At 49.5% G+C, this 24,988-nt stretch overlaps 1 protein-coding gene across 1 annotated transcript in view; it reads right to left on the bottom strand.

The window, feature by feature from the left end:
- Window positions 1-19,630, bottom strand: part of LOC147712353 (olfactory receptor 10A4-like) — a 93,580-nt gene extending 73,950 nt beyond the window's left edge. The window contains exon 1 of the mRNA XM_086919646.1: window positions 19,486-19,630. Coding sequence (XP_086775772.1) covers window positions 19,486-19,630 — 145 coding nt within the window. The remainder of the gene's footprint in view (window positions 1-19,485) is intronic.
- Between the last annotated feature and the right edge of the window lie 5,358 nt (window positions 19,631-24,988).

Genomic DNA, 24,988 nt, shown 5'->3' with positions numbered 1-24,988 from the left:
TGCATTTACCACACATGATAAATGCATAATCTTAACAATGTTTTTTTTTACCAAAACGTGTTGTAATGCCTGTGCCCTACGTCTTTCAAATTAGTTTCGAGATATACGTGTGACCAACTCTCATAAGATCAGAGTCCAAGGACAAACACCATGGTATCTGTGGCACCAAATCTCATCGATCACAGAGAAAATATACGCAGGGTAAAATGAAAGTAACAGGTATAATAATAATAATGAAGGAAAACTACTAAAATGGTGGTTGGACGGAGTATGTAATCAACGTTTGGCGCCTCGACACTACATTTCAAATAAATGTACATACAATATGCTTATTAATATATTAGAAAAGTATAGCACTGGATAACACACATGACCCGGGAAAACAAAGAGGCAAATTTAATACCTAAAATCAGGAAAGATTTGCTGGGCGAACTTGAAGAAAAAGAAAAAAAAGTGCACTTACAAACAAGGCTGCACATGCGTACACAGTACAACTGATGCAGCAAAAATAAAACGGAAAGTTTTACATACTGTCATACAAGTACTGCACGAGTACTCCGCTATTTTATTTTTTTTTTCAAATAAAAATTGAGCCTAAAGATCCATGTACCACCCCCCTGAGCAAGACTATAGGGTCAGAATGTTTCTACCCTGCCCCCTTCCTTATATCTCAACTTTGTTTTACTGTTTTCTTGTGACTCGGCTCTCGTGACAAACAAGATGGCTGCCAACATTTCCTATATTGGAGTATTGACACCAATCAGCATGCAGCTCTTGCTCGTAATTGTACGTCTTTCCAAACGGGTACGCGTCAATTTTCCTTTAAAAAAAATAAAAATAAAAATAGAGCCTAAACATCCATGTACGACCCCCTGAGCAAGCCTAGAGCGTCAGAATGTTTCTAGCCTACTCCCTTCCCTTATTTCTCAACTTTGCTTTACTGTTTTCTTGTGGCTCGGTTCTAGCGAGGCACAAGATGGCCGCCAACACTTCCTGGTTTCGAGTGTTGACAGACAGTTCACAGCAAATCAGGATACAGCTCGCGCTCGTAATTGAACAGATTTCAGTACGCGTGCTGAACTCCGTCTCTAGATATCGCTATGATTTTACTTGCAATTTTTTCAGAAACTACTGAACGGATTTACACCATTTAACAAAAAGCACAATCTGCAAATAGAACTCTACCTCTCTGCCAAATTTCGTGTAATTCCGTTCAGCCGTTCGGGCTGCAGCCCTGGCTAAAGGTCCCTATGGAAAATTGCATGGGGAAAACACGTTTTGGGACCACTCTTTTTTCTCGGCCCCGCTTGACGAATCACTCCTAAACTTTCAGGGAAGGAGCGGAACCGAGCAGGCCATTTTCTTGGAGAAATTCACAAAGATGTGTCCACCGGCGCCAAAGTTATTCCAAATAGAATGTTGTGGATACACTATAAGCACAACATTCAATTAATAGGGATGCTGTGCCCACATACCTTAAACCAACGTTCTAAAAATTATTCTTACATATATGTCACAATGTTTGCCAAGGATATACGGATAAGGGTTGGATTTATTTATCCAGAGGGGCCGGGACCAGGGGCCATGCCCTTTGATACTTCATCTCTACATCCCTCTACTACGTACTCTAGAGATGCCCTCCTCAGCCTCAGACCAGCACACTGCTTACACAGCTTGCCCCTGAATTGTCATCTGGCCCCCATCACTTGTTCTAACTGCAACCTTTCCCTCTCCTCCCTCCCCTCCCTAACGAATATAGCGACCTGTAACTTCCCTCCCTCTCAATTTCGGCCTACACACACAAAGCTCCCCCAAGTGTTTACGTTTATCAGCCTAAACTGCAGGTCTTTAGTGAAACACAAGAGAGACATCTTTGATCTTCTTATCTCTTCGCAACCAGTGGCTCTATTTCTTACAGAGACCTGGCTCAAAGATTACTCTGGCCCGGACATTGCATCCGCCCTCCCCGACAACTACACGTATACAGGAAGAAACAGAGTGGGGAAAGAGGGTGGAGGCATCATCATAATCTTTAATAGACTATATTCCTGTAAATGGGAGGACTTTGACATACCGAACAGCGAAGCAGGTTACTTTAAACTTCTGTTATCCCCTAATTTTACCTTTTCTGGGATGCTTATCTACCGCTCGCCTGGCCCTACTAGCTCTTGGGCCATTGCCCTTTCTGAGTACATTGCCCCTCTACTTCAGGACTCCACAAATTTCACGATTATTGGTGACCTTAATTTGCATTTTAATGACCCATCTTGTTCGATTAGCTCCAATCTTTTCCAGGACCTCACAGCTCTTAAAATTATTTTACACAATTCCGGCCCCACCCATAAAGCTGGGAACCTTCTTGATCCCATCCTTTCCAACAACCTTGAACCCATTGTGTGCAGCCCATCCCTATCTATTCTATGGTCAGACCACTACTTGGTGACCTTTTCTGTCACTATTAGCTGTCTGTCCAATTTCCCCTCGACCCCCTCTGAACTTAGACCTTCCATAAAATGGAAAAATCTGGACCCTATAAAATTTAACTTTTGTCTCGAGAATACCAGGCCCCTCACGGAAGTCACCAACATTAAAGCGGAAGCTTTTATTAACAGCTGGTTAACTGAAACTGTTAACGTATGTCTACCCCAGCAAAAGAAAAAGCACAACCAACATCATCCCCCCGCGCCCTGGTTCACAGACGCACTGAAAAAAGAAAAAACCTTATGTAAAAACCTTGAGCGCAAGTGGCGCACACACTACGACACAGGCTCTAAGCAAACCTACAAGACTGCCTTAAATAACTACCATCTATTTTGTAAAACTGCCAAAAGAGAATACATCAATACTACCATACTTGAGGCACAAAATCGCCCCAAGGCACTCTTTAAAGTTGTACAAGAACTATCGGGAGCAGCATGTCAGCCCAAAGCGCCTTGTCTAGACGCCTCTCAATGCAACTCCTCGGCTGAATTTTTTATTTCTAAAATTGACGCCATCTATGCTGATTTTGACAAGCCGATTCCCCCCTCCCCTTCCCCAAAATTACCTGATCCTGTTACTCTATGCGTTCCTGAAGCTTCTGCGGACAAGCATTCCACACTTTCGCAACCTAATAACCCCCCTAACAGGCTTGTTCCTGTGATCTCTCTCGAACCCGAAGTCTTAGAGAAAACCCACATTCCACCCGTTCAGCAAATCTGTACTTGGGATCTTCTCAATAGCCCTACACTCATCAACATCATCAGCAACATCAAATCTGGTTCTCCACTGGATCCACTTCCCCCTCAAATCTTAAAAATTCTGGACACCCCCTCTCTTAACCTTATTCTGGATTTACTTAATTGCTCCCTCAGATAAGCCAAGGTACCCTCCGCATGGAAACACGCCATGATCATGCCCTTATTAAAAAAGGCTAATGCTGACCCCAACAACCCATCCAACTTCCGCCCCATCTCTCTCCTCCCTGTCTTCTCAAAAATATTGGAAAAGCACATTAACACACAACTTACCCGACATGTTGAATCCAGTAATATCCTTCACCCATCTCAGGCAGGTTTTAGATCCGGTTTTTCGACAGAATCTACCCTGCTGGGGGTCTCAGAAGCTATTAGATGCCGAGTGGATGGGGGGGAGACCGTGGCACTCATTTTACTCGACTTGAGTGCCGCTTTTGACACGGTCTCCCACCCCATCCTTATCAATGCCCTTAGATCATCAGGCAACACCGGCCCAGCCCTTAACTGGCTTATTAGTTTTCTTTCAGGCCGTACTTTCCAAGTCTTTTCCCCCTCTTCTGTTTCCCAAACCTTTAAATCGGTGCATGGTGTTCCTCAGGGCTCCATTTTAAGCCCCATACTTTTCAATCTCTATGTCAGTTCTCTGGCTAACATTGCGGAACAAGCGGGGCTAACCATCTACTCATACCCCAATGAAACACAGATCATCTACTCTCTTTCAACCGGTTCTCACTCCACCCCTTCTTCCCTCTGTATTGGCCTCAGTAACATCGCCAAGTGGATGCACGAAAACAAACTTAAGTTGAACGGGGGAAAACAGAGCTCCTTCTATTTGGTAAGAACACTACTCTGTGGAGGCCCCAACATTGGCCCACACAAATGGGTACGCTCTCCGTTCCATCTAAAACAGCTCGCAATCTGGGCATCACTTTTGATGATCAACTTTCCATGAAACACCACGTGGTAAAAACCTCCTCCACCTGCATTACCATCATCAAATGGCTCCGTAAGATCATTTGGATGCTCCCTCAGGAGACCCAGAAAACCGTAGTCCAGGCTTTAATCACCTCTAGACTGGACTACAGCAATATTCTTCTCCTGGGGGCGTGCAAAGAGGTGACCCGTAAATTACAGACAGTCCAAAACATGGCAGCTCGACTGCTCTGTAAACTTCCCAACCTATCCCCCACCTCCAACTCTCTTTGCAAATTGCACTGGTTGCGCATCGAAAGTCGCACGAAATTTAAGGCCCTCTGCTACATGCACAGGATCAATGCAGGCCTGGCTCCATCCTACCTTAGTACTTTAGTGCATCGATACTGCCCTGCCCGCACCCTTCGATCTTCCAATCAGTACAGGTTTCAAGTTCCCAGAGTTGAGCCAGGATGGGTGGTCGTTCTTTCTCCGTCCTGGCTCCCTCCCTCTGGAACTCCCTTCCACCATCTCTTCGCACTGAATCCTGTTACCTCAAGTTTCGCAGAGAAATCAAGACTTGGTTATTTAACCAATAGCTTCGACTCGTCTTTCAGTTTGCTCTCCCCCTTAATCTGGTCCTTAGCGCCGGGAAACCTCCGGGTAGCTGTGCGCTTTACAAGCTTAAATATAATAATAATAATAATTTATTGGCCGGGCCAGCGATTAACTAGCCTCAAAATTAGTGCCTTTTTCCATTTTGAAAGCTCTGCAGGTAAGTGCATCGTTCATCTGTCATTTTAAAAGCTCAGAGGAGTGTGCTTTAATAAAAAATAAAAAAAACTTGCAGCGTGTCCTTGACTGACTTCCATGCTACTCCTTCATTTACAATTTTGTGTGTGGGAAATTCAGTATAGTTATTATTTTGAAGGATGCATTATAAGAACTTCAAGTTCAGAAAAAAAGTATTTGGTCTTAGGAGGACAGAACACCATTCCTACCTTTCTTCCGCTGCTTCTTCGCTCTTGGTCACTTCTTGACGTTGACACATAGAGATAAAATAGGTCCTGCACGGACTGACCAAGCAAAGGCCGGTCATCCTGCATAACTACTACCCTGACAACAGAAGGTGAGGTCATGACAATATTCAGGCATGTACAACATACTCTGAAAAGCAAATTGCTTCAAGCAATTGGGCATTTCTCTCAGTTCTAAAAGCCGCCTGTCTCCTTGCTGGAAGGGATAGTTCTTCTAAAACAAACTTTCCATCTATTGCGAAAAATACATTTCAAGCAAGGTTTACAAAACGCGTTGGTAGGTCTACGGTTTTTAAATAGCAGACAAAGACTGGCAATGCTAATAGGACCGGTGTTATCCAGTCGCATTTTTAGTTTATGTATTCGTTTTTGCAATCTAATGCAATAGGAACTAAATGTTAAAGTAAATTAAAAAACATTACATTTATGCATGAATAAAAGGTGAGATAGGCTTTGGTGCAGAAGTAGAATACCTTTCAGACTGATGCGAACTTGAACACAGTCAAAATGCTGTCACTCACAGTGACGAGAGTCTGTGGTTGGAGTCGACTGGGCCATTATTCCTTGCACAGAAAGTTGTTTAAATGGGTTTCTAAATGTGTGAAGGTCTCTGTGACTTTCAATTTTTGTTGAGTGCAGTAAGGCACCGAGCTCTTCCTCGCTTGAGATGAGTTGATTGCGACCTGAAGGAGATAAAAAGGCACTTTGTGAGGACAATTCGTCGTGCTAGGCCACTTCTCACTCATTTGGAAGATCGTCGCTTTCTGGATTAACTTTAGGTTCTATAGAGCAGCCTGTGGGGGTAGACAGATTTCAGCTTCGTGTAAAAGTGCCAATTATTGGGAAGAGCGCTAGTTCTTAGCAAACGCCAAACATAATAACTGTTGGTTTGAACAGTCATATTTTATCTTATGGTGTGGTGTGGTGGGAACAGTGTTATGTCTAACATTAAGGTGATTGCGCATTCATTTCTCTGGGAAACTATTTCGAGGAAATGAGGATGGGAGACACAATAGAAACGCCATGACGCAACCCAGTGACGCACCCAATGGATGGAATGAGCTGACCCATTGCCCCATGCTGTATCCTGTGGTGGGCGGGAGCAAAGTGTGAAGGACAGAACAACAGTCCAATGGATGAAGCAGACTTAACAAAAGTCCATCTATGTAATTAGGGTGACCAACCGTCCGTAAATTTCACGGACAGTCCGTAATTTCGGCCGTCTGTCCGTTGTCCGTGAAGGATTCTTTAACGGACGCCATTTGTCCGTAATTTTAACCCCGGGCACCGGTCGCACTACCCTAAAGCCGACACAGCTTCCACCCTCCTCCCTTCTTGACTCGGATGCAAAGCTCAGATACCCCGCAGCATTGGAGAGGCACAGCGGGATGGCAACCCTCAAACCTTCAGCCCTTGATGAGCTGTTAAGAGGTGCTCGAAGGTGACTGAGAGGGAGGGGCGGCAGCTTCAGGAGCAGGGGCACCTATTCAGATGCAAACAACCCTGAGTGCACCATGTCTCTGCGATTTAGGAGGGCTTCACACATTTCATTTCTGGCCAGGGCCCCAAACATCCTACAACCGGCACAGATTACACTGCGCAGTACTGGTTCTTTTCACAGAGCTTAAATACTGTCACTAAATTGTAAGCAAACCTCGGTTCTTCTAACATGCAGTCTTAATGTAATAAAATTAAGAAATGGCACAATCGCACCCACACTAATTAACAAAGTATGGAGGACAATCAGTTAAATCAGTTCTCTTGGAGCATCTCCGGTAAGTACTGTACATCACAGTGGGGGATGGCACAACTAACATTTTGGAAAGAGAGCCTGTCTTCTCGTTGTCTTGTCCAGGAGGGGGTGAGGAGCCCTACCCCACCCTGGAAGAGACCAAGATTATACTAGAATACTGCATGCCCACCCCTGTGCCCACCCTGGTGGGTCCTGTTCCCCCTCCTGTGATGGCTCCTGCCCCGCCCCAGTGATAGCTCCTGCCCCCCCCCCCACCTGCCCCCTGCCTGTGATGGCTCCTGTCCCCTTCCTGAGGTGGATCCTGTCTCTGCCTTGGGTGGCTTCTGTCCCAGTCCTGGAACGGCCCCTGCAGCGAGGGTGAAGTTCTTGATGGGCCTCTTGTCAAAAAGGCTCTGCTCAAAATGAATATGAAAAGGTGGGCGAGTGAGTAACTGAAGGGATGAATGGATGGCTGGATGAATTAGTGAAAGGGTGAATGGATGAATGAAAGATTAAATAGATGGATAATGAGAGAGGATGGATGGATTGATGAGTGAGTGGAAGGATGGAAGAGAGAAAAGGTAAATGGCTGGATGTATGGGTGGAAGGGTAGCTGGATGAGTGAACAGGTGGATGGATGAGTGGAAGGATAGATGAGTGAAAAGGTGGTGGATGATGAGTGAGTGAGTGGGTGGATGGATAAGTGAAATGATTGATGGATTGATGAATTGATAAATGCAAGGTTGAATGGATAGACGAATGAGTGAAAGGGTGGATATAAGGATGGATGAGTGAGTGAAAGGGAGGGTAGATGAACAAAGGATGAATAGATGAGTGAAGGAGTGAAAGGATAAATGTATGAGAGAAAGGATGGATGAGTGATAGGGTCAATGGATGGATTCATGAGTGGATTAGTAGATGGATGGGTGGGTGGATGGATGGAAGGAAGGATTGCTAAGTGATTGGGTCGATGGAGAGAGAAAGGGAGGATGGATGACTGATAGAGTGGAAGGGTGGAAGGATGAGTGACTGGGTGGATGGATGAGTAAGTGAAAGGATGGCTGGATGGGTGAAAGGGTAAAGGGCTGGATGGATGAGTTAATGGATGGATGGGTAGAAGAGTAGATGGATGAGTGTACAGATGGATAGAGTGGATGGATGAGTGTACATATGGATAGGGTGAAAGGGTGGATGGATGGATAATGGATGAATGAGTGAAAGGATGGATGAGGGGATGGATGAGTGAAATGATAGATGGAAGGATACATGATGGATATGTTTGCAAATTGTTGAATATGTTTGGATATGGCTGGGCTTACTTCTATACTATTGCGCGACCTCTGATGTGTCTGTAAAACGTATCAAATTGTCCTGAAGTTTTGTCCTGAATTTCGACCTTCTGTCCTGAATTTGTGTCCTGAATTTCGACCCTTTGTCCTGAATTTTTACACTCCCCGTCCTGAATTTGCACCAATGCCAGTTGGTCACCCTATATGTAATATGTATATATGTATTTGTCTATAATTTAAAAAAGGTCTTGTAGAATGTCTGAGCTTAAAAGCTTAAAGAGGCGAACAGACAGGCAAGCAAAAAAACCGAGTAGTAATTATAAAAGCGGGAGGCCTGCCCTCGCGCTGTGAGCTCGCTCGCTGGGAGCATGCAAGCCTCGAGAGCCTCCGGCACCTGTCTCCCTCCAGAAGCGCTGACTCTCTTTCATTGTGGTCCTGGGGATGAGGTGCGTTTGGAACCGGCGGCATCAAGTAGGATTTTCAGTGCATAGGGACCAGGTCCCAGCAGCGCATTAGTCATTATTTCAGTCCCAGCCGGGACAGCCTCATTATAAGAATCCAGTTTACAAACTAAATGTAAATAGTCCCTTAAGTTCATGGAAGCCGTGTCAACCAAAATTAAAAAATGAAACAAAAAATAAAAACACCTAAAATATAATTAGTTCAGTTTATTGAAACACACTTAGAAGTTTACTTTTCTAAATCCTTGCGGAAAAGTTCTTTGGGTTAAGGTTTATCTTGGAAGATCTTTGTCCTCTACACGTTCAAATATGGGCCGGAATGCCCGCCACCCCTCCCAACACCAATTCCCCATAGGAGGAGACAGACACAGGTTTAAACTTTTGGAAGGCGGGGGGGCCTCACGACCCCCCCGGCCGTATTTATTAAAATATGAAACAAAATTTAAAACTTTAAATTAAAACGTTTCATGAATCATGTACAAATTCAACTTCAATTACATTTTGATGAAGACAGGTTTTTTAGGCTAACTTTAACAAATCTCTGATACAAAGGTTTCCTAGCCGAGTCTAGCATCCTGAAAATGCATTACATTTTAGAATTTGTACAACCTAGCATTAAGGGCCAACGGCAAGGTCTTAACCGTGTCAGATCCCTATCACCAACTTCCCGCCCTCACGGTGTGAGTGGCGCATGCGCAGAGGACTTTACCCTCGCAGCCAACTGTAACTTCCCTTGTCGTGGGGGCCCCCTTTCACTCGACGCCATCTTAAGGTCATCCGAGTTCCCGTGCAAGGTATCCGTAAGAAGGACAGCGTGGACTCCCCCCCTTCCCCACACACTCTTCCGCCGGAGCGGATATCCGTCCCCCGGGAAATTCGTGGGAGGGGCATATAGCCGTCTCCCCCTGGGAGGGGCCTATGGCCGTCTCCCCCTGGGCAACCCATCCGTAGTGGGTGCCGCCCCCCGTGGAAGGGGCCAATGGCCACCTCCCCCCGGGCGCTCCCATCCATAATGGGTGGCGCCCCCCCTAGGGACCTTGAAATCACTGCTCACCGATCATGACCTTACCGCCCGACCAAAAAATAAATACGACAGTTGTTTTACCTACTAAGGAAAGAAAATTATGCCTAAATCTGTAACAGTTTGACAATTCACCGACTTTGACATTGCTACAAAGGGAAAAAAGTCCTAAAGCAAAAAACACAATCTTTAGTGAATCCATTCCTTTACGTTTCTACAAAGGAAAAAAGGCCTACAAGCAAATATTCCATTATATGCATACATTCATGATGCAAAAAATGACTGTACCTTTTTATTACATCAAAATAATCATCGAGAAAATTACTTTATTACACAAAATTTGCAACAGGGGGCTGGTGGGTGGGTCAAATAAGTGCAGCTTGTTCCCTTGAGGGCTCATGAACGACGAGTGGTGCAGCCTTCAGAGCACAGGAACAAGAGGAAGCTTCGTTGGATTCCCGCCTATTTATCCATCTGCGGGAGGGCGGGGGCCCGCCTCAGGTACGCCCATCCGTGCACGGACTTCCGGGTGGGTGTCTAGGCCAACCTCTTCTGGGCGGTAGGGGCGTGCTCCGGCTATGCCGCTTCGGGCATACCAGCCGGAACACGCCCCGCCCACAATGGTTTCCCGGGGGATCGGGGCACCCATCCATACGTTCGGGGGGACCGAGTGGTCTCCCCTTTCCATATGGGCCGGGATGCCCGCCACCCCTCCCAACACCAATTCCCCATGGGAGGAGACAGACACAGATTTAAACTTTTGGAAGGCGGGGGGGGCCTCACGACCCCCCCGGCCGTATTTATTAAAATATGAAACAAAATTTAAAACTTTAAATTAAAACGTTTCATGAATCATGTACAAATTCAACTTCAATTACATTTTGATGAAGACAGGTTTTTTAGGCTAACCTTAACAAATCTCTAATGCAAAGGTTTCCTAGCCGAGTCTAGCATCCTGAAAATGCATTACATTTTAGAATTTGTACAACCTAGCATTAAGGGCCAACGGCAAGGTCTTAACCGGTGTCAGATCCTTATCACCAACTTCCCGCCCTCACGGTGTGAGTGGCGCATGCGCAGAGGACTTTACCCTCGCAGCCAACTGTAACTTCCCTTGTCGCGGGGGCCCCCTTTCACTCGACGCCATCTTAAGGTCGTCCGAGTTCCCGTGCGAGGTATCCGTAAGAAGGACAGTGTGGACTCCCCCCTTCCCCACACTCTCTTCCGCCGGAGCGGATATCCGGCCCCCGGGAAATTCGTGGGAGGGGCATATAGCCGTCTCCCCCTGGGAGGGGCCTATGGCCATCTCCCCCTGGGCGACCCATCCGTAGTGGGTGCCGCCCCCCGTGGGAGGGGCCAATGGCCGCCTCCCCCGGGCGCTCCCATCCATAATGGGTGGCGCCCCCCCTAGGGACCTTGAAATCACTGCTCACCGATCATGACCTTACCGCCACAGGCCGGATAGTTGACCGACTATCCGCCCCCCCCACACCTCCTAAAGGTCATGCCTCCTCAAGCCCACTAGCCAAGCTACGAAGTCTCCTATGAGTAAGTCATTCCCAGCCCTGGACAGATGCACCCCATCATTCAAATAATAGTGATCCCCCCTAATACACCCATGGGGTATGCTTTGGAGATGAGCGGAGCGAAACAGTTTCTCAATCTTGTTGTTGACCCTCTTTACCGAGTGGTTCAACGCTGACATAGACAAACCCCCGCCATATTCTCCTGGGAATCATGTGGGACCAGGCGATCGTACACCCAGGGAGCCTCTTGGCCAACCAGCTAACTGCAGACAATATGTGCTCAACTAACACCCGTCTTCCCAGTCTCACCAAGTCATTGCCTCCCACATGCACTATGATTACAGATGGCGGTGACCTGTGCCGCCCTAAAAGTTCCTCCACAAAATCTTGCAATTGGTCAATACAGAGGCCTCCCTTCCCATGGAAGGTCACTCTGATCCCATATTCCTGAGATGCGTGGATCGCGTCACCTGCTTTGAATATGTCCCTGGCACGCCTCACGTTTGAGTGGCCCACGACCCAGACCACTTGATCTCCATTCGGTGATCCCTTCCCGCTGGTCAGCTGGTGTTGGGCCGATCCCAATTGCCGCCCCGCGTAACAGGCTTGCGAAACTGTAATCCAAACAAAAGACAACAAGCATGAGTGCATTTCATCAGTCTTTTACAACATGTGCAGGCGCACATACCTCTTGAAACAATTTGAGGACCAACGGCCTAACTGTTTCACCTCCTCTGTCTGCAGACCCCGAGCTGTAGCTTCTGTAGCGGCCCCTATTCTGAATGAGTGGGTCCCAAAATCACACGGGTTTAAGCCCGCCGCTGCAATCGTAATTGCCAGCACCCTCTGAAATTGAAATCTTGTCAACGGGGTGCCGTCCTCGTGTCTAAGCAGGGCCCCCCCCCATGTTGTCAACCTCTGTTTCATGTAGGCCTCCACATGCCCTACTGAACAACCGGGGTTCCCCCGAGCGCGCTGCAACACCACACTACTCCCCAACGCCTCCTGGTCTGTTTTTGACCTGGCTATCGAGATCAGCAGAGAATCGCCCCTTACTTGGACGTGATCCCTGCGTAGACCTCCCTCCACATCCTTCTTATTCCCTGCCACTAGTTCACTTACCCGCATGGCCCCATAGAATGCCAATGCGAAAGCTGCTCAGAACAGTAGTACCTCACTGGGCGAGGAGCATGTCTCATCCAGTTTCGCTAGTAATGTGGACAATCTATCCAACCCAATCGGGTGCCTGTTATCCTGTCTGCGACCCTCCAGGCGCTGCCAGCCGCGGAGAGCCTTCGTGACTAAGAAGGAGTTCGTCGGGTCCCGTATCCCGTGGAGCTGTGCCATAAATGATATGGCGGCCCTATACCTGTTGGCGGTCGCCGCCGACCGGCCTTCCTTATGAAGTGCCACCAGAAATTGGAGCAAGGACTCTTCCCGCCCCCATCTATGCTCCCCTACCGGCCCCAGAAAGGCGCAGTATGAACGGAACGCTCCTTCATAGGCTTTCCTCGTCCTGGGCGCTAAACTGGCTGCCACGAGGTCTTGTAGTCCGGGGCAACGATCTGCCATAGTGCTTCGTGGAAAGGTGCTGCCACTAGTTCCCCTGTGGGTAGATAACCCCTGAAAGCCCGCATGTTTGAACGAGAGAGTGCATCAGCTGCATTATTCAGTACACCCGGCACATGCCTTGCCCTTAACTGTACATTCAATCTCATGCATCGCAATACAATTTCTTTCAACAGTCGTAAGATCCATTTGCAGCGTTATGTTGTTATGTTAAATTAATTTATTGAGCGCACTAACACCATTAGGTTTCTTGGCTCTATACAGAGGGAGCAGGGAGGAGAGACAGAAAATAACATAACAGAGATGACAGCTAATAGTACGCTTCAGTGAAAAGATGCGTTTTAAGGGAAGATCTGAATCTGGAGTAGGGGGAGGACAACCTAAGAGAAAGGGGTAAAGAGTTCCAAAAAGACGGGGCTAAGAAAGAAAACCTAAGGCCACCGTGTTTCTTCCGCTTGAATCTAGGGACAGAAAGTAGAGCCATTTGAGATGACCGGAGGGTGCGGGAGGGAGCATACGGATGAAGCAAAGTGGAGATGAAGGAGGGGCCGTGACCAGTGAGGGATTTGGAAATGATGCAACCAAGCTTAAATTTACAGCGGGCAGAAACCGGAAGCCAGTGGAAACTTTTTAGAAGAGGTTGAACATGTTGATCTCTGGGTTGATGGTAAATCAGGCGGGCAGCCTGATTTTGGATCATCTGGAGTCTCCTGATTTGGTATGCAGGAATGCCTACGTATAGTGCATTTGCGTAGTCAAGCCTGGACATGACTAACGCAAGCAGGGCCAAAGTAAGGGCATCTGTGGTAAGTAGGCGGGAGATTTTGCGTATTTTCCTGAGCTGGAAATGGCTGGAGGAAACTACAGCGCTGATCTTGGGTGTCATAGATAGATCGTTACTTATGACAACTCCCAGACTTTTTGCTGAGTTGACGGGACATGGGGGCTGCCAAGACTGGCAGGCCAAAAGGAAGAGTAGCAGGGATTGGAGGGCCCCCCGACAAGCACCAACTCAGTCTTGTCGGGGTTAAGTTTCAGATGGTTTGTGCCCATCCAATCACTGATGAAACAGAGGGTGTTTTGGAAAGTGGAAATGGATTCATCACTGGAGTCAATAGTGAAGACCAGTTGAATGTCGTCCGCGTAGTTGAACGCAGAGACATTGAATCGACGGAGGGAGCGGATTAGCGGGACCAGGTATAAATTAAAAAGGAGAGGGGATAAGGAGGAGCCTTGCGGGACACCACAGGTCAACTCGACTTGAGAAGCAGAAAACTGGGACAGCCTGACAGCTTGATGGTGATGGGTCAGGAAAGAGCGCACCCAGTCCAGGGCAGTGCCCTGGATGCCAGCCTCTCTGACACGGTCGACCAAAATGTCGTGGTCGACCGTGTCAAAGGCGGCCGACAGGTCTAGAAGAACCAGGGCCTGAGAGGTGTTAAAGTCGGCGCCCCTGCGTAGTTCGTCCATCACAGAGAGGATGACTGCTTCTGTGGAATGCGCAGGTCTAAACCCAGCCTGCTGGGGGTCCAAAACACAAGAGTCTTCTACAAAAGAAGTAAGGGTTTGAGTAACATGGGACTCCAGGACTTTGCTAAGGAAGGGGAGGAGGGAGATAGGGCGATAGCTGCTCATGATGGACGGTTCAGCCGTAGGTTTTTTCAGAATGGCGACCACCTCTGCCCGTTTGAAGGATCCCGGGACCACCCCTGTGGTTAAGGAGTTGTTTAAAAGGGCTAGAGGGGGGTCCGGGCAGGAAGTGAAAGTTTCTCGCAGGGCCGAGGGGGGGCAACAGTCGCTGGGAGAGCCAGAAGAGACTTTGAGCAGAAGGGGGAGAAAATTGTCTTTTGAAATGAGGGGAAGCTGGGTTAGGGTATGGGTGTTGTGGTGAGGGGGAGTACTGGGGGGGGGGAGAGGCAGGTGAGGCGTGAACAGAGATGCTGGTTTTGATTTTAACAATTTTGTCCACAAAGAATTGATTCAGGGAATCACACAGAGGCTGGGAGGGGAGCGGGGCAATTGTGACTCTCGCCGGGTTAGATAATTCCTCAACAATAGAGAAAATATCTTTGGACTTATTAGTAGAGTTCAAGATCTTGTTGGAAAAGTAGCTGGATTTAGCTCGGGCTATAGCCGCCTTGTATTCCCTCAGCTGAGAAGAAAAAACGGCCTTGTCTCGGGGGTATATCCTCAACGCCAGCGTCTTTCGGCCTGACGGAGACTAAGTTTCAGAGCCTTGAGTTCCTCGGTGAACCACCTATGGGCGTCGTGACTACGCCGCATCTTGACAGGTTTTAGAGGTGCCACCGAGTCAGCAGTGGAGACAAGCCATTGGGTGAGGTTATCAGACTGAGAGTCGATGGAAATGGTGGGTCCCGTGATGGAGGGGGCCGATGAACTCAGGAGGGAGGTAAATTTATTGAGGTCGGCCTTGTTCCAATTACGTGCCAGAAAGATAGATTCTCGGATGATATTGGCCAGGGTGGGCTTGGCAAGGGAAAAAGTGATAAGTAAATGATCTGACCAGAGGCAGGGAAGAACAAGGGGAGTGGAGATGTCTAGAGAGGAAGTCCATACCTGGTCCAGGATATGACCTTTAACGTGCGTGGGTGTGTGTATATGTTGGGTACAATTGAAACCCTGCATGAGGTCAGAAAAGGCGAATGAATCAGAGGTTTCGTGAGGGTCCGATGGTCAATAATTGAAGTCACCAAGAACCAAAACATTGGTGTTGTTGATAGTCAGCTGCGAGATAAGCTCCCCAAACTGAACTGAAAACTTTGGCATAGGTTGGGGGGGACGGTAAACTAGGACACATATAAGAGAGGACCCAGGTTGCTCCAGCCTGAGAGCGAGACAGTCGGTCATGGGGATGCTGGGGGTGGACACAGGGGAGAACCTAACTGAGTGACTAATGATGGCTGCGACCCCGCCGCCCGCTTTGCCAGAGGGGCGATTGGCTTGCAGTATGTAATATCCCGGGGGGATGGCCGCCAGGATATCAGGGGAGGAGTCATCTGTGAGCCAGGTCTCGGACAGGAACAAGATGTCAGGCTGTTCCGATCCTAAGAGATAGAAGATGTCAGTTTTATGGCTGACCAGAGACCGAGTGTTAAGGTACATCACAGATAAGGGGGAGTTAGGGGCAGGTCCCGAGGTAGAAGTGGGAGATTTGCCTGCCAGGTCCGGGGGCATGTGAATGGGGGGTGGAAGAATGATCTCAGGAAAAGATTTCCTGGGTGCGGGCAGGCCGCATACAGCGTGCTTGACACAGGCCTCGGGGGGAGGGAGTACAGGCTTGTGCAGTGAAATAATGGCTGAACGGGGATAAATGAGGCTGGGAGCAGAGGGACATGCCCCGTGCCCCGGCCTGCCGCGGACGGGCGCAGACGGGCTTAACTCAGGCGCAACTCCGGCGCGCCTCCGTCGCGCCCGCTGTGCTCATCCGCTGCGCTGACACATTATGGCCGTTTAAATAGGGGCGGGACGAGGGTGGAGTCTCAGGGAAGCTTCATGCCGATTGAAGCCCAAGCAAAGATGGCGCCCGCTGCCACTGGGAGCCCGAGATTACAGACAGCCCCCAGCCAGCCGCCCGCCTCTGGAACCAGAAAATAAAGTTAGAGCCCTGCACAACAAAAGGTGAGGTTAAAGATGCAGTATTAATAACAGTGCGCTGCGTGAAAACGCCACCGCTCGCATTCAGCGGGGCGAAATGCTAAAAATACAGAGAGGTGCTCTCTCTCTCTCTCGACTCTCTCAATGTTAGCAAAACGAGCCCACTGCCACCGGGCTGTCTGCCAAACACCGACAGAGGAGTGAAACACGCTCCTAAATAGGGGCGGGACGAGGGTGGAGTCTCAGGGAAGCTTCATGCCGATTGAAGCCCAAGCAAAGATGGCGCCCGCTGCCACTGGGAGCCCGAGATTACAGACAGCCCCCAGCCAGCCGCCCGCCTCTGGAACCAGAAAATAAAGTTAGAGCCCTGCACAACAAAAGGTGAGGTTAAAGATGCAGTATTAAAAACAGTGCGCTGCGTAAAAACGCCACCGCTCGCATTCAGCGGGGCGAAATGCTAAAAATACAGAGAGGTGCTCTCTCTCTCTCTCTCGACTCTCTCAATGTTAGCAAAACAAGCCCACTGCCACCGGGCAGCCTGGTGATTAATGCACTCGACCACTGTCATGTTATCTGACCAAAACACTACTGAGCGGTCCTTAAAGTCTTCTGGCCATGCCATCAGAGCCACCCAGATGGGGAATAGCTCCAAGAAACCAATGTTACCTGTTAGGCCGCTTATGTGCCACCACGCCGGCCATGTTTGTGCCGACCACCGGTTTCCAAAGATTGCGCCAAACCCTACGCTCCCCGCCGAGTCGGTCCACAATCCTAGTTCCCCCGACGAGGCTGGGGGTTTGTTCCACGCCACCCGACCGTTGAAATCCTCCAGAAATGCCAACCAAATGAGCATGTCCTGGCGAACCTCTGCCGACAGTCTAGTGCGGTGGTGTCCCTCTTTAAGGCCCACCATAGCCTGTGCTATGGAACGAGAGAAAGGGCGAGCCATCGGCATCACTCTTAAGGCAAAGTTAAGCTGACCCACTGTCTGTTGCAACTGGTGTAGGGTCACCTTCTCTTTTCAGAGACATTGTACCAGGGAAGCCCTAAACTTGGCCACCTTCTCAACCGGCAGACGGAAACACCCCTCCTCCGAGTCTAGTTCTATACCCAGAAACTCGAGTGAGGTAGATGGCCCCACCGTCTTACCTGGCGCCAATGGGACCCCAAAACCCTGCATCAGCATGCAGAAGTCCTGCAATGCCTGCGCACAGACCTGAGTGCCCGCTGGGCCCAGAAAGAGGAAAACATCCAAATAGTGCATCACCTGTCTATGCCATGTGGCCTCTGTGAACACCCATTCCAAAATGGAGCTAAACATCTCAAAATAGGCACATGAAATCGAACAACCCATGGGCATGTATTCATCCATGTAGAATTTCCCCTGAAACGTGAATCCCAGCATCGCTGGTCCTGAGGGTGTACCGGGAGTAACCTGAATGCAGATTCAATGTCTGATTTCGCTAACAATGCACCGGGGCCCAGGCGATTCAACAGTACGACTGCGTCATCGAACGATGCATACTTCACTGAACATACCTCGGGATCAATAGCTTCATTTACTGAGGCCCCTCTAGGGGCCGATATATTGTGGATGAGTCTATACTCCCCCGGGTCTTTCTTCGGAACCACTCCTAAAGGGGAACACACAAATTCTGCCACTGGTGAGCCACCAAATGGTCCTGCCACTCGCCCCAAGCTAACTTCTTTTGCTATCTTTTTGGCGGCCACCGCTGGGTTGTGTTGAATAGACAGCTGGTTTTTACAGGAAGGGCTCCCCCGAAAATTGCCCGCCGGGATCCTGAAGCCATATAAAAAGCCATCCCTCAAAGTCCCGGCGGACGCATGATCAGGGTATCGGTTCAGCCAAGGGGTCAAAGCCAAGATATGTATGGGCGAAGATGTTTGCTGCCGAGGCACCGCATCAATCCTGCTTGGATCCCCCCTTTCCTCCCGCGCCATTGGCTTTAGATCGGCAACTGGTTTCCGGGTGTGAGGAATTCCCACAGCCCGAGCATGCGTGCCGGAACCTACACATTCCCTGGGGCCTGTTACAAGTTCCTTTGTTAAATCCCCAACAAACCCCTCGCTTGCCTTCATTCCCGCTAGACCTGGGCTGGGAATCCCCCCCGGCGCTCGCCCGAAAGGGCTGCGACGGCTTCAGATGGAATCCCCCAGAGCCACTCGTGCTTGGCACCGAAATACCCGCCGGTCCTGGCAAGAGCTGAGCATGCCATGACACTGTATCCAAAAAATCCCATGTCAAGGCCTGGTTAAACTCCTTTGCTTTTCTAAAGGCAACATCATAACCCTTCCATTCATTTCCCCCAAACATCACATGGAAATTCATGATCCTGTTCTGATAACATGCCAGGTCAGTCAACACTTCTGGTTTACGCTCTCCGATAATTGCCGTGAAGATCGAAAAGGCCCTGACCCAGTTCACCATGGTCTCATCGACCCTGAATTCCGCCATCTTGGCCCGCCATACACTGGGGTGCCAGAGATCTTTCTGGGTCTTTGCATATTCTAACTCACGATGGTCGGTCAAAAGTGAAAACATGTTAATATACTTGTCTCCCCACACCATCTCTTTTGTAACCATGGGAATATGTTGAGATAAACTTTCCCGCCTTGAGGGTACCGGGCCCTCCCCCACCAATGGCAACGCTCCCTTACCGGCTTCAGCCGAACTCCCAGCTGTGTCCGTTGTCTTCTCCCGACCGTCAGCCGTGACCCCCGTCGCCATCTGCGGGGAAATAGAAGGTACATTCCCAGTCCCGGCATCCCTTGACTGCCGCAACTGCTCAAAAATTAATCTGGCTTCTTCGGCCGGGTCTCCCGCAGCTGCTGATCCCCTTGCTCCCTTCTTTAGCCAGGGTAATACCGCTGCTAACTGAAGTGCTAATTCTGGGGGCATCTGGTCATCCCCCAGTGGCGTGATAACCACAGGAATTGGCAATCCCCCATCCGGTCCTGGTACCGGGCCGGCCGCCGGCGCCACGGGAATGTCCGCGACGGGACTCGGTGGAGTTACTACTGGGACTGGGGCCTCGCTGGGACCAGCCCTCCCCATCCTTTTCTTACCCTTATCCCCTGGGGTGACGTTCAGCAATGCCAGTCCTATGTCCTTTTTAGGCCGTCCCGAGGGAGCATTCTGGGCCTCCACCTGTTTCCTGATGGCCGCTAGGCCACGACCGAGCTGGCCAACTTTACCCAACTTTCGGTCCATCACCGCCACTTGGTTCACCAACGTGCGCAGCATTCTTTCCATCTCGGAGCTCTTTCAGGATTTCTTGCCAGGCATGTCTTCGATCACTCCGTCCGACTTGACTCGCAAAGGTGACTCGATCTCCCACACGCCTTGGTACTGAAAGAGAAAGACAAGGATTACAAGTTCTCAAAAAAGTGCAGCTTGTTCCCTTGAGGGCTCACGAGCGACGAGTGGTGCAGCCTTCAGAGCACAGGAACAAGAGGAAGCTTAGTTGGATTCCCGCGCTATTTATCCATCTGCGGGAGGGCGGGGCCCCGCCTCAGGTACGCCCATCCGTGCACGGACGTCCGGGCGGGTGTCTAGGCCAGCCTCTTCTGGGCGGTAGGGGCGTGCTCCATCTACGCCGCTTCGAGCATACCAGCCGGAACAAGCCCCCCGCCCACAATGGTTTCCCGGGGGATCGGGGCCCCCATCCAAATGTTCGGGGGGACCGAGTGGTCTCCCCTTTCCATTCCACCAGTGCTACCTTGGCCCCTCATTCATCTGAATGGGGATTATTGATTTGGGCAACAATACCATCTGTTTTTTAAAGCGCCAACAGACATTTTAATTTTTTTGGTCGGCGGCGACAATTAGCAAAAGTGTTTGCACCAAGTTTTCTACTTTCAGGTGATTAATGGCTGCAATTCATGACACAAGGCTATTGAGGATACTCAGTCTGCCTCATGCCCCTGGGCACTTTGGTATTACAGACGGGGCTGCAGACACTTGTGTGTCCCCTTCTGTAATACCGAAAGCCGTGACGCACATAAAGCGCCAGCGCTTACTCAAGAGGGCGGTTCATGAATTGAACGAAGCAGTGGCCCCATACAAATGAGGGGTATCCCTTTGCCTCTGCACCCATGCCATTTTACAGATGCGGGAGGCGCCCCCTGTTTACAGCCCTCTGGTGAGGGGAAGGTGTTCCCATGGACCCCCCCAGACATCCCCTTGCAGGCGGGTGAAGTCACTAACAGCATTCGCCTGATAGGGCATCTCTAATCCCCTGTAAAGGTGCAGGCGGTTTGCCGCCTGCACTGTGAAGACATGGAGAAGCTTAAAAGCAGCTGCTCTATTTTCACATGATATCGCTGCCCTGGGGACAGCGCAAGTTCATGGATGCGCTGGGAGCAGTGCATTCATCCTAATATGGGACATGTTCCTTGACTGCACCGGGCGCACTTTTTAAAAGGTACGTCCGGCTCAATCAAAGAAAATGCACCGTACGTGTAATAAGATCCCTGGAGGGCATATATCTTTAAGAATCACTTCCTGCTCTTCATCACCCTTCACCTTATTGTGGCTCATTCACCAGCGGCACCATTGCCTCTTGGTCGTTTATGGCAGGGTCTAGAATGATTCTTAACAACAAAAGAGAGCCTATTATTGTGAATTCCTATAAAGACTATATGTCTAAGTGACGAAACACACAGTGACTGGACTAAATGAAATGGGTGGCCAAAAAACTGAAGGGACAGGGAGAAAAAACTATTCTCTAAAAGAACCCTCACTCACCCTAGTGGTGACATGCTTCATCATGGGGTTCGTCACAGGAAGGACCAAATATCCCCATGTGTGCTTCAACGCCTGCAGTTGCAGCGGAGCAGGTATGTCAATAGTCAAGAGTGTGATCAGTGAATGAGTGGTGACTATAAACGATCCCAACTGGACCCCAACAACTTTATTTAAAGGGCCAATTGTTCACATTAAGATAGTGAGATCACTACAAGGTTGAAATTAAAACCCTAGTGACCTGGTGTAGGTGGTCAACATGTTTCTGCTGTATTATATGCTATCTCAGCTCAGCTTTCTTCAGGACCAAAATTAACAATAGAAAGATACGTCCTCCGGGGGTCCACACACGCTAAGGAGTGCCCACACCGTTAGGACGACAGAGGAAAAATACCAAGATTTTTGTAACTCTCCTCAGTTAACTCACGGTTTTACCCGCACTCGATATTCCTGCAATTTGCCTGGATACCATCTATAACACAAAACACAAACATTTTAGATGTATCTATTTCCGTTGAATAACCTGTCTATATCAGTTTTTTGACCTGCTTTATCAAATAGTTTTTGAACTACAGATTTCTGACTCATATTAGGTCTTTTTTAGTAAAGTGCAAGTATTTCTTAAACTGTACATCAATGAAGTCAGTTCGCGTTTAAAAACACCGGATTCTAAGCCCATTAAATCCGAGTCCTAACAGCCCCCTTTCAGATGCTACCAGGACCACAAAAACAGACAAGTTGCAGAAGGAAAAATAGTCAGTCTTAAAGCACTCCCTCTGTTAGAAGAGTTGGCGTGCCACATGGACGCTCAGTCTGGCATTCTCTTCACGTCCCGTTTTATCTAAAAAAACAAGCCAACACAGAGCGAGTTGCCTATCAGTTCTCCCACGCTGTTCAGGTCAAAACCTCAACGAACAAGACTCATCTACACAGCGTGACCAATCGAGATAGCCGCTTACTTTTCATCGATCACATGACCGGAAGGGATTCGTATCCCGGGTTTTATCTTTTACGGCCAAGCTCATTGTTTTAACATGTAGGCATCATTGTATATCTTAAAAAGTTGTTTTCGAATCTCTGGATTCTCGGATCAACCGATCTGTAAATAATCATTGCCGCACATTCATGGTTAGAAATTACCCCAATAGTACTAGCTACTTCCTTGTTCACTATCCACTTCCGACAGTCTAAACCAAACGACTAGACCGCTAACTTTGCTCCTCAAATAATCACGTTCGTATTGTGACAATATTGTTGATCTTACACATCCCATTGATGTAGTAATACAGCGAAAGGGATAACAAGCAATCTGTGGTAAAAAATAAATCAAAGTTATGTTTAAACCAGGGTCTCCATCTACCCAGCTGGTCGTACTGTCACAAATGGAAAAGCTGGTTGTGCGCAGATCCAGTGAGTAAATATACATTGGTGCTATGAATAAAAGGGCACTATCATCGTATACTGCCCCAAGGAATATCGTCATTAAGTCCCGTTCGGTGAGAAGATAGGCGATAAACCCATCTCTGTTCCTGTTCGAATAATCTATGCTCATTACTGTGTTGAATATGTTCAATCACTGTCCAGTGAATGTCATCTGGGGAGTGTTTCTGATCTAGGAAATGTGTGGTCATTTTTGTGTTACTCTTGCCACATCTAATACTGCTCCTGTGTTCACAAATCCGGAGTTTGACCATCCTTTTAGTCATCCCTACGTATTTTAAACCGCAGGGGCAGGTTATTAAGTAAACAACATTAGCAGTGTTCCAGTTTGTGTGGCTTCTCTGTTCCCAGATCTTATTGGGTTCCAATGTTAAGGACTTTGAGCTGGTGGTAAAAGGACACACGCTGCAACCGCCACATGGATAGTGTCCTGTTACAGGTGGTAGACCCCAGGCATTCAGGACACATCTAACAGACTCCTGTGTCTTTCGAGGTCGAGTATGGACCAAGGAATCCTTGAGACTTTTAGCCTTTTTATACGAAAAAATAGGTTTTTCCCAGTTGCAATTCTTGGATGTTAGGATTCTCCAATGCTTGTTAATACAGCGACTCACTACATTAGATGCTGTGTTATATGTAGTGACGCATGTCAGAGGTGGCTCACTGTTCTCATTGTGTGGGTTTTCTTCTAACAAGGAGTCTCTATTTTGGTTTCTCGCTCTTTTGTAGCTCCTAGTTAATAGATGTTCTGGGTAGCCCCCATTATGCATCTTGACAGTCAAATCCTTAGATTGTTCTTTGTAATCTTCTACATCACTACAGTTCCTCCTAGGAGAGGCGGGGCTTGCAACTGGCAAAGATGGTCGCAGCCTAGCAAGGCTCTCGACCCCCTGCCCACTAATCCGGTCATTACTCCTGCTACAGCCCTGGGATCCCCGCCGGAATTCGGGTGAACCCGGGGGACACTCCTGTGCCTGCTCCGGTCGAGGCGGAGACCTGATCCTCCTGCCGATAAGGGAACAAACTGGTGATGGAGCTCCGATCCGCAGATCCACAAGATGGCGGCGATCCCACGACCGGCGATGCTCCACTAGCCGATCAGCCGATCCACCCACCCCTGAACCCCGCCAGCACGAGCTGATCCGGCGCGAGGCACTACACTGAGGAGGGGGCAACTGTGACTGATCCCTTGGCCCGGAGCCGTTGCTTTGCGGCCCTAGCGTAGCCCCTCCCCCAGCCCAGAGACAGACAAATCGACACCCCGGCTTCAGAGGCCTTAGGCGACCAAGGATTGAGAGGTCCGGGCTGCGCTGCTACCCCCGCCTTCCCTGGATTGCCTGAGAGCGGCGAACTGCAGGAACCACAGGTACGGCAGCTCCTACCGGCGGCCCCGTCTGCGGCGACGCTCGGAACTCAGCGGGAAAGCGTCTCACCTCCGGGACCGCAGGCGCCGCTCCTCCCCATCTGCAAATCTGCTGCTTCGAGAGGGGGCCGCGGGAGCACATTGACCTGCCTATGCAGCGGAAACCGCCAGTGCGGCTGCCCGGGCTCGGGGACTACGAGGACGAGCGGCCATTGTCCCACTGACGCTGCTAGGGGTCGGAGGCGCTGGGGCTGCCGGTTGCACGGCTTAACTGACTGACTTCGAGCCCCATTGCGGGGGTCCCACGTGAAGAGACGCGTCTCCGGGTTGCAAGAGGAGACGCCTGATTGGTGTTTTGGTGTTGGCCCCGCTGCGAGATCCACGCCTGGGGGTAGCCGGCGACTCTGCGACCGACGCCTCCCCCCTGGCCGTCATTGCGGAAACCCGGACCACCTCGGCAGAGCCAACGAGGAATCAGCGGCTACTGGGTGTCGTACTATGGATGCCCCCCTGGCCCTTGCCCTCGGAACTAGAGCGCAGTAACCGCCAAGAGGTGGAGTGAACGCAGACGCATACGCCTGGAACTCGGCCTGGCCCCCGCGGACATCACCCTGAGAGCGCCTTCCTGGTGGGGGAGCGACGGAGCCAGCATTTTGTCACAGCCCCGAAGATTGCACTAGTGAGCAGCGCTGGGAATTGCCCGGCAGAGGGTGACTAGAGGGGGGGTGAGGTGGTGTAGTGAAAACGCACGCTGAAGGGGACAGGGCAGGGACCCTGCTGGCTTGGCTTGCCAACCCCGCCAGACGTAGCCATCCGATTCTAGCCATATCAGAGGGGGACGGCAACATGTGTACCACGCAATTGGCGATCCTAAGCAGTTTCAGGACCTACTATGAACAATTATATAGAAGCGCACTCTGCGATAAAGAACGGGATATGGCGGCTTTCCTGGAGGACCTGCAGTTACTGCTAGGCATGGGCGGAAAATCCGTTCCGCTCGCGGATTTTGCGGATTTTCGGGA

Source organism: Lissotriton vulgaris, chromosome 5 (assembly GCF_964263255.1).
Source record: "Lissotriton vulgaris chromosome 5, aLisVul1.2, whole genome shotgun sequence".
NCBI classification, from domain to species: Eukaryota; Metazoa; Chordata; class Amphibia; order Caudata; family Salamandridae; genus Lissotriton; species Lissotriton vulgaris.
This window is presented reverse-complemented; position numbering and strand designations above follow the sequence as displayed.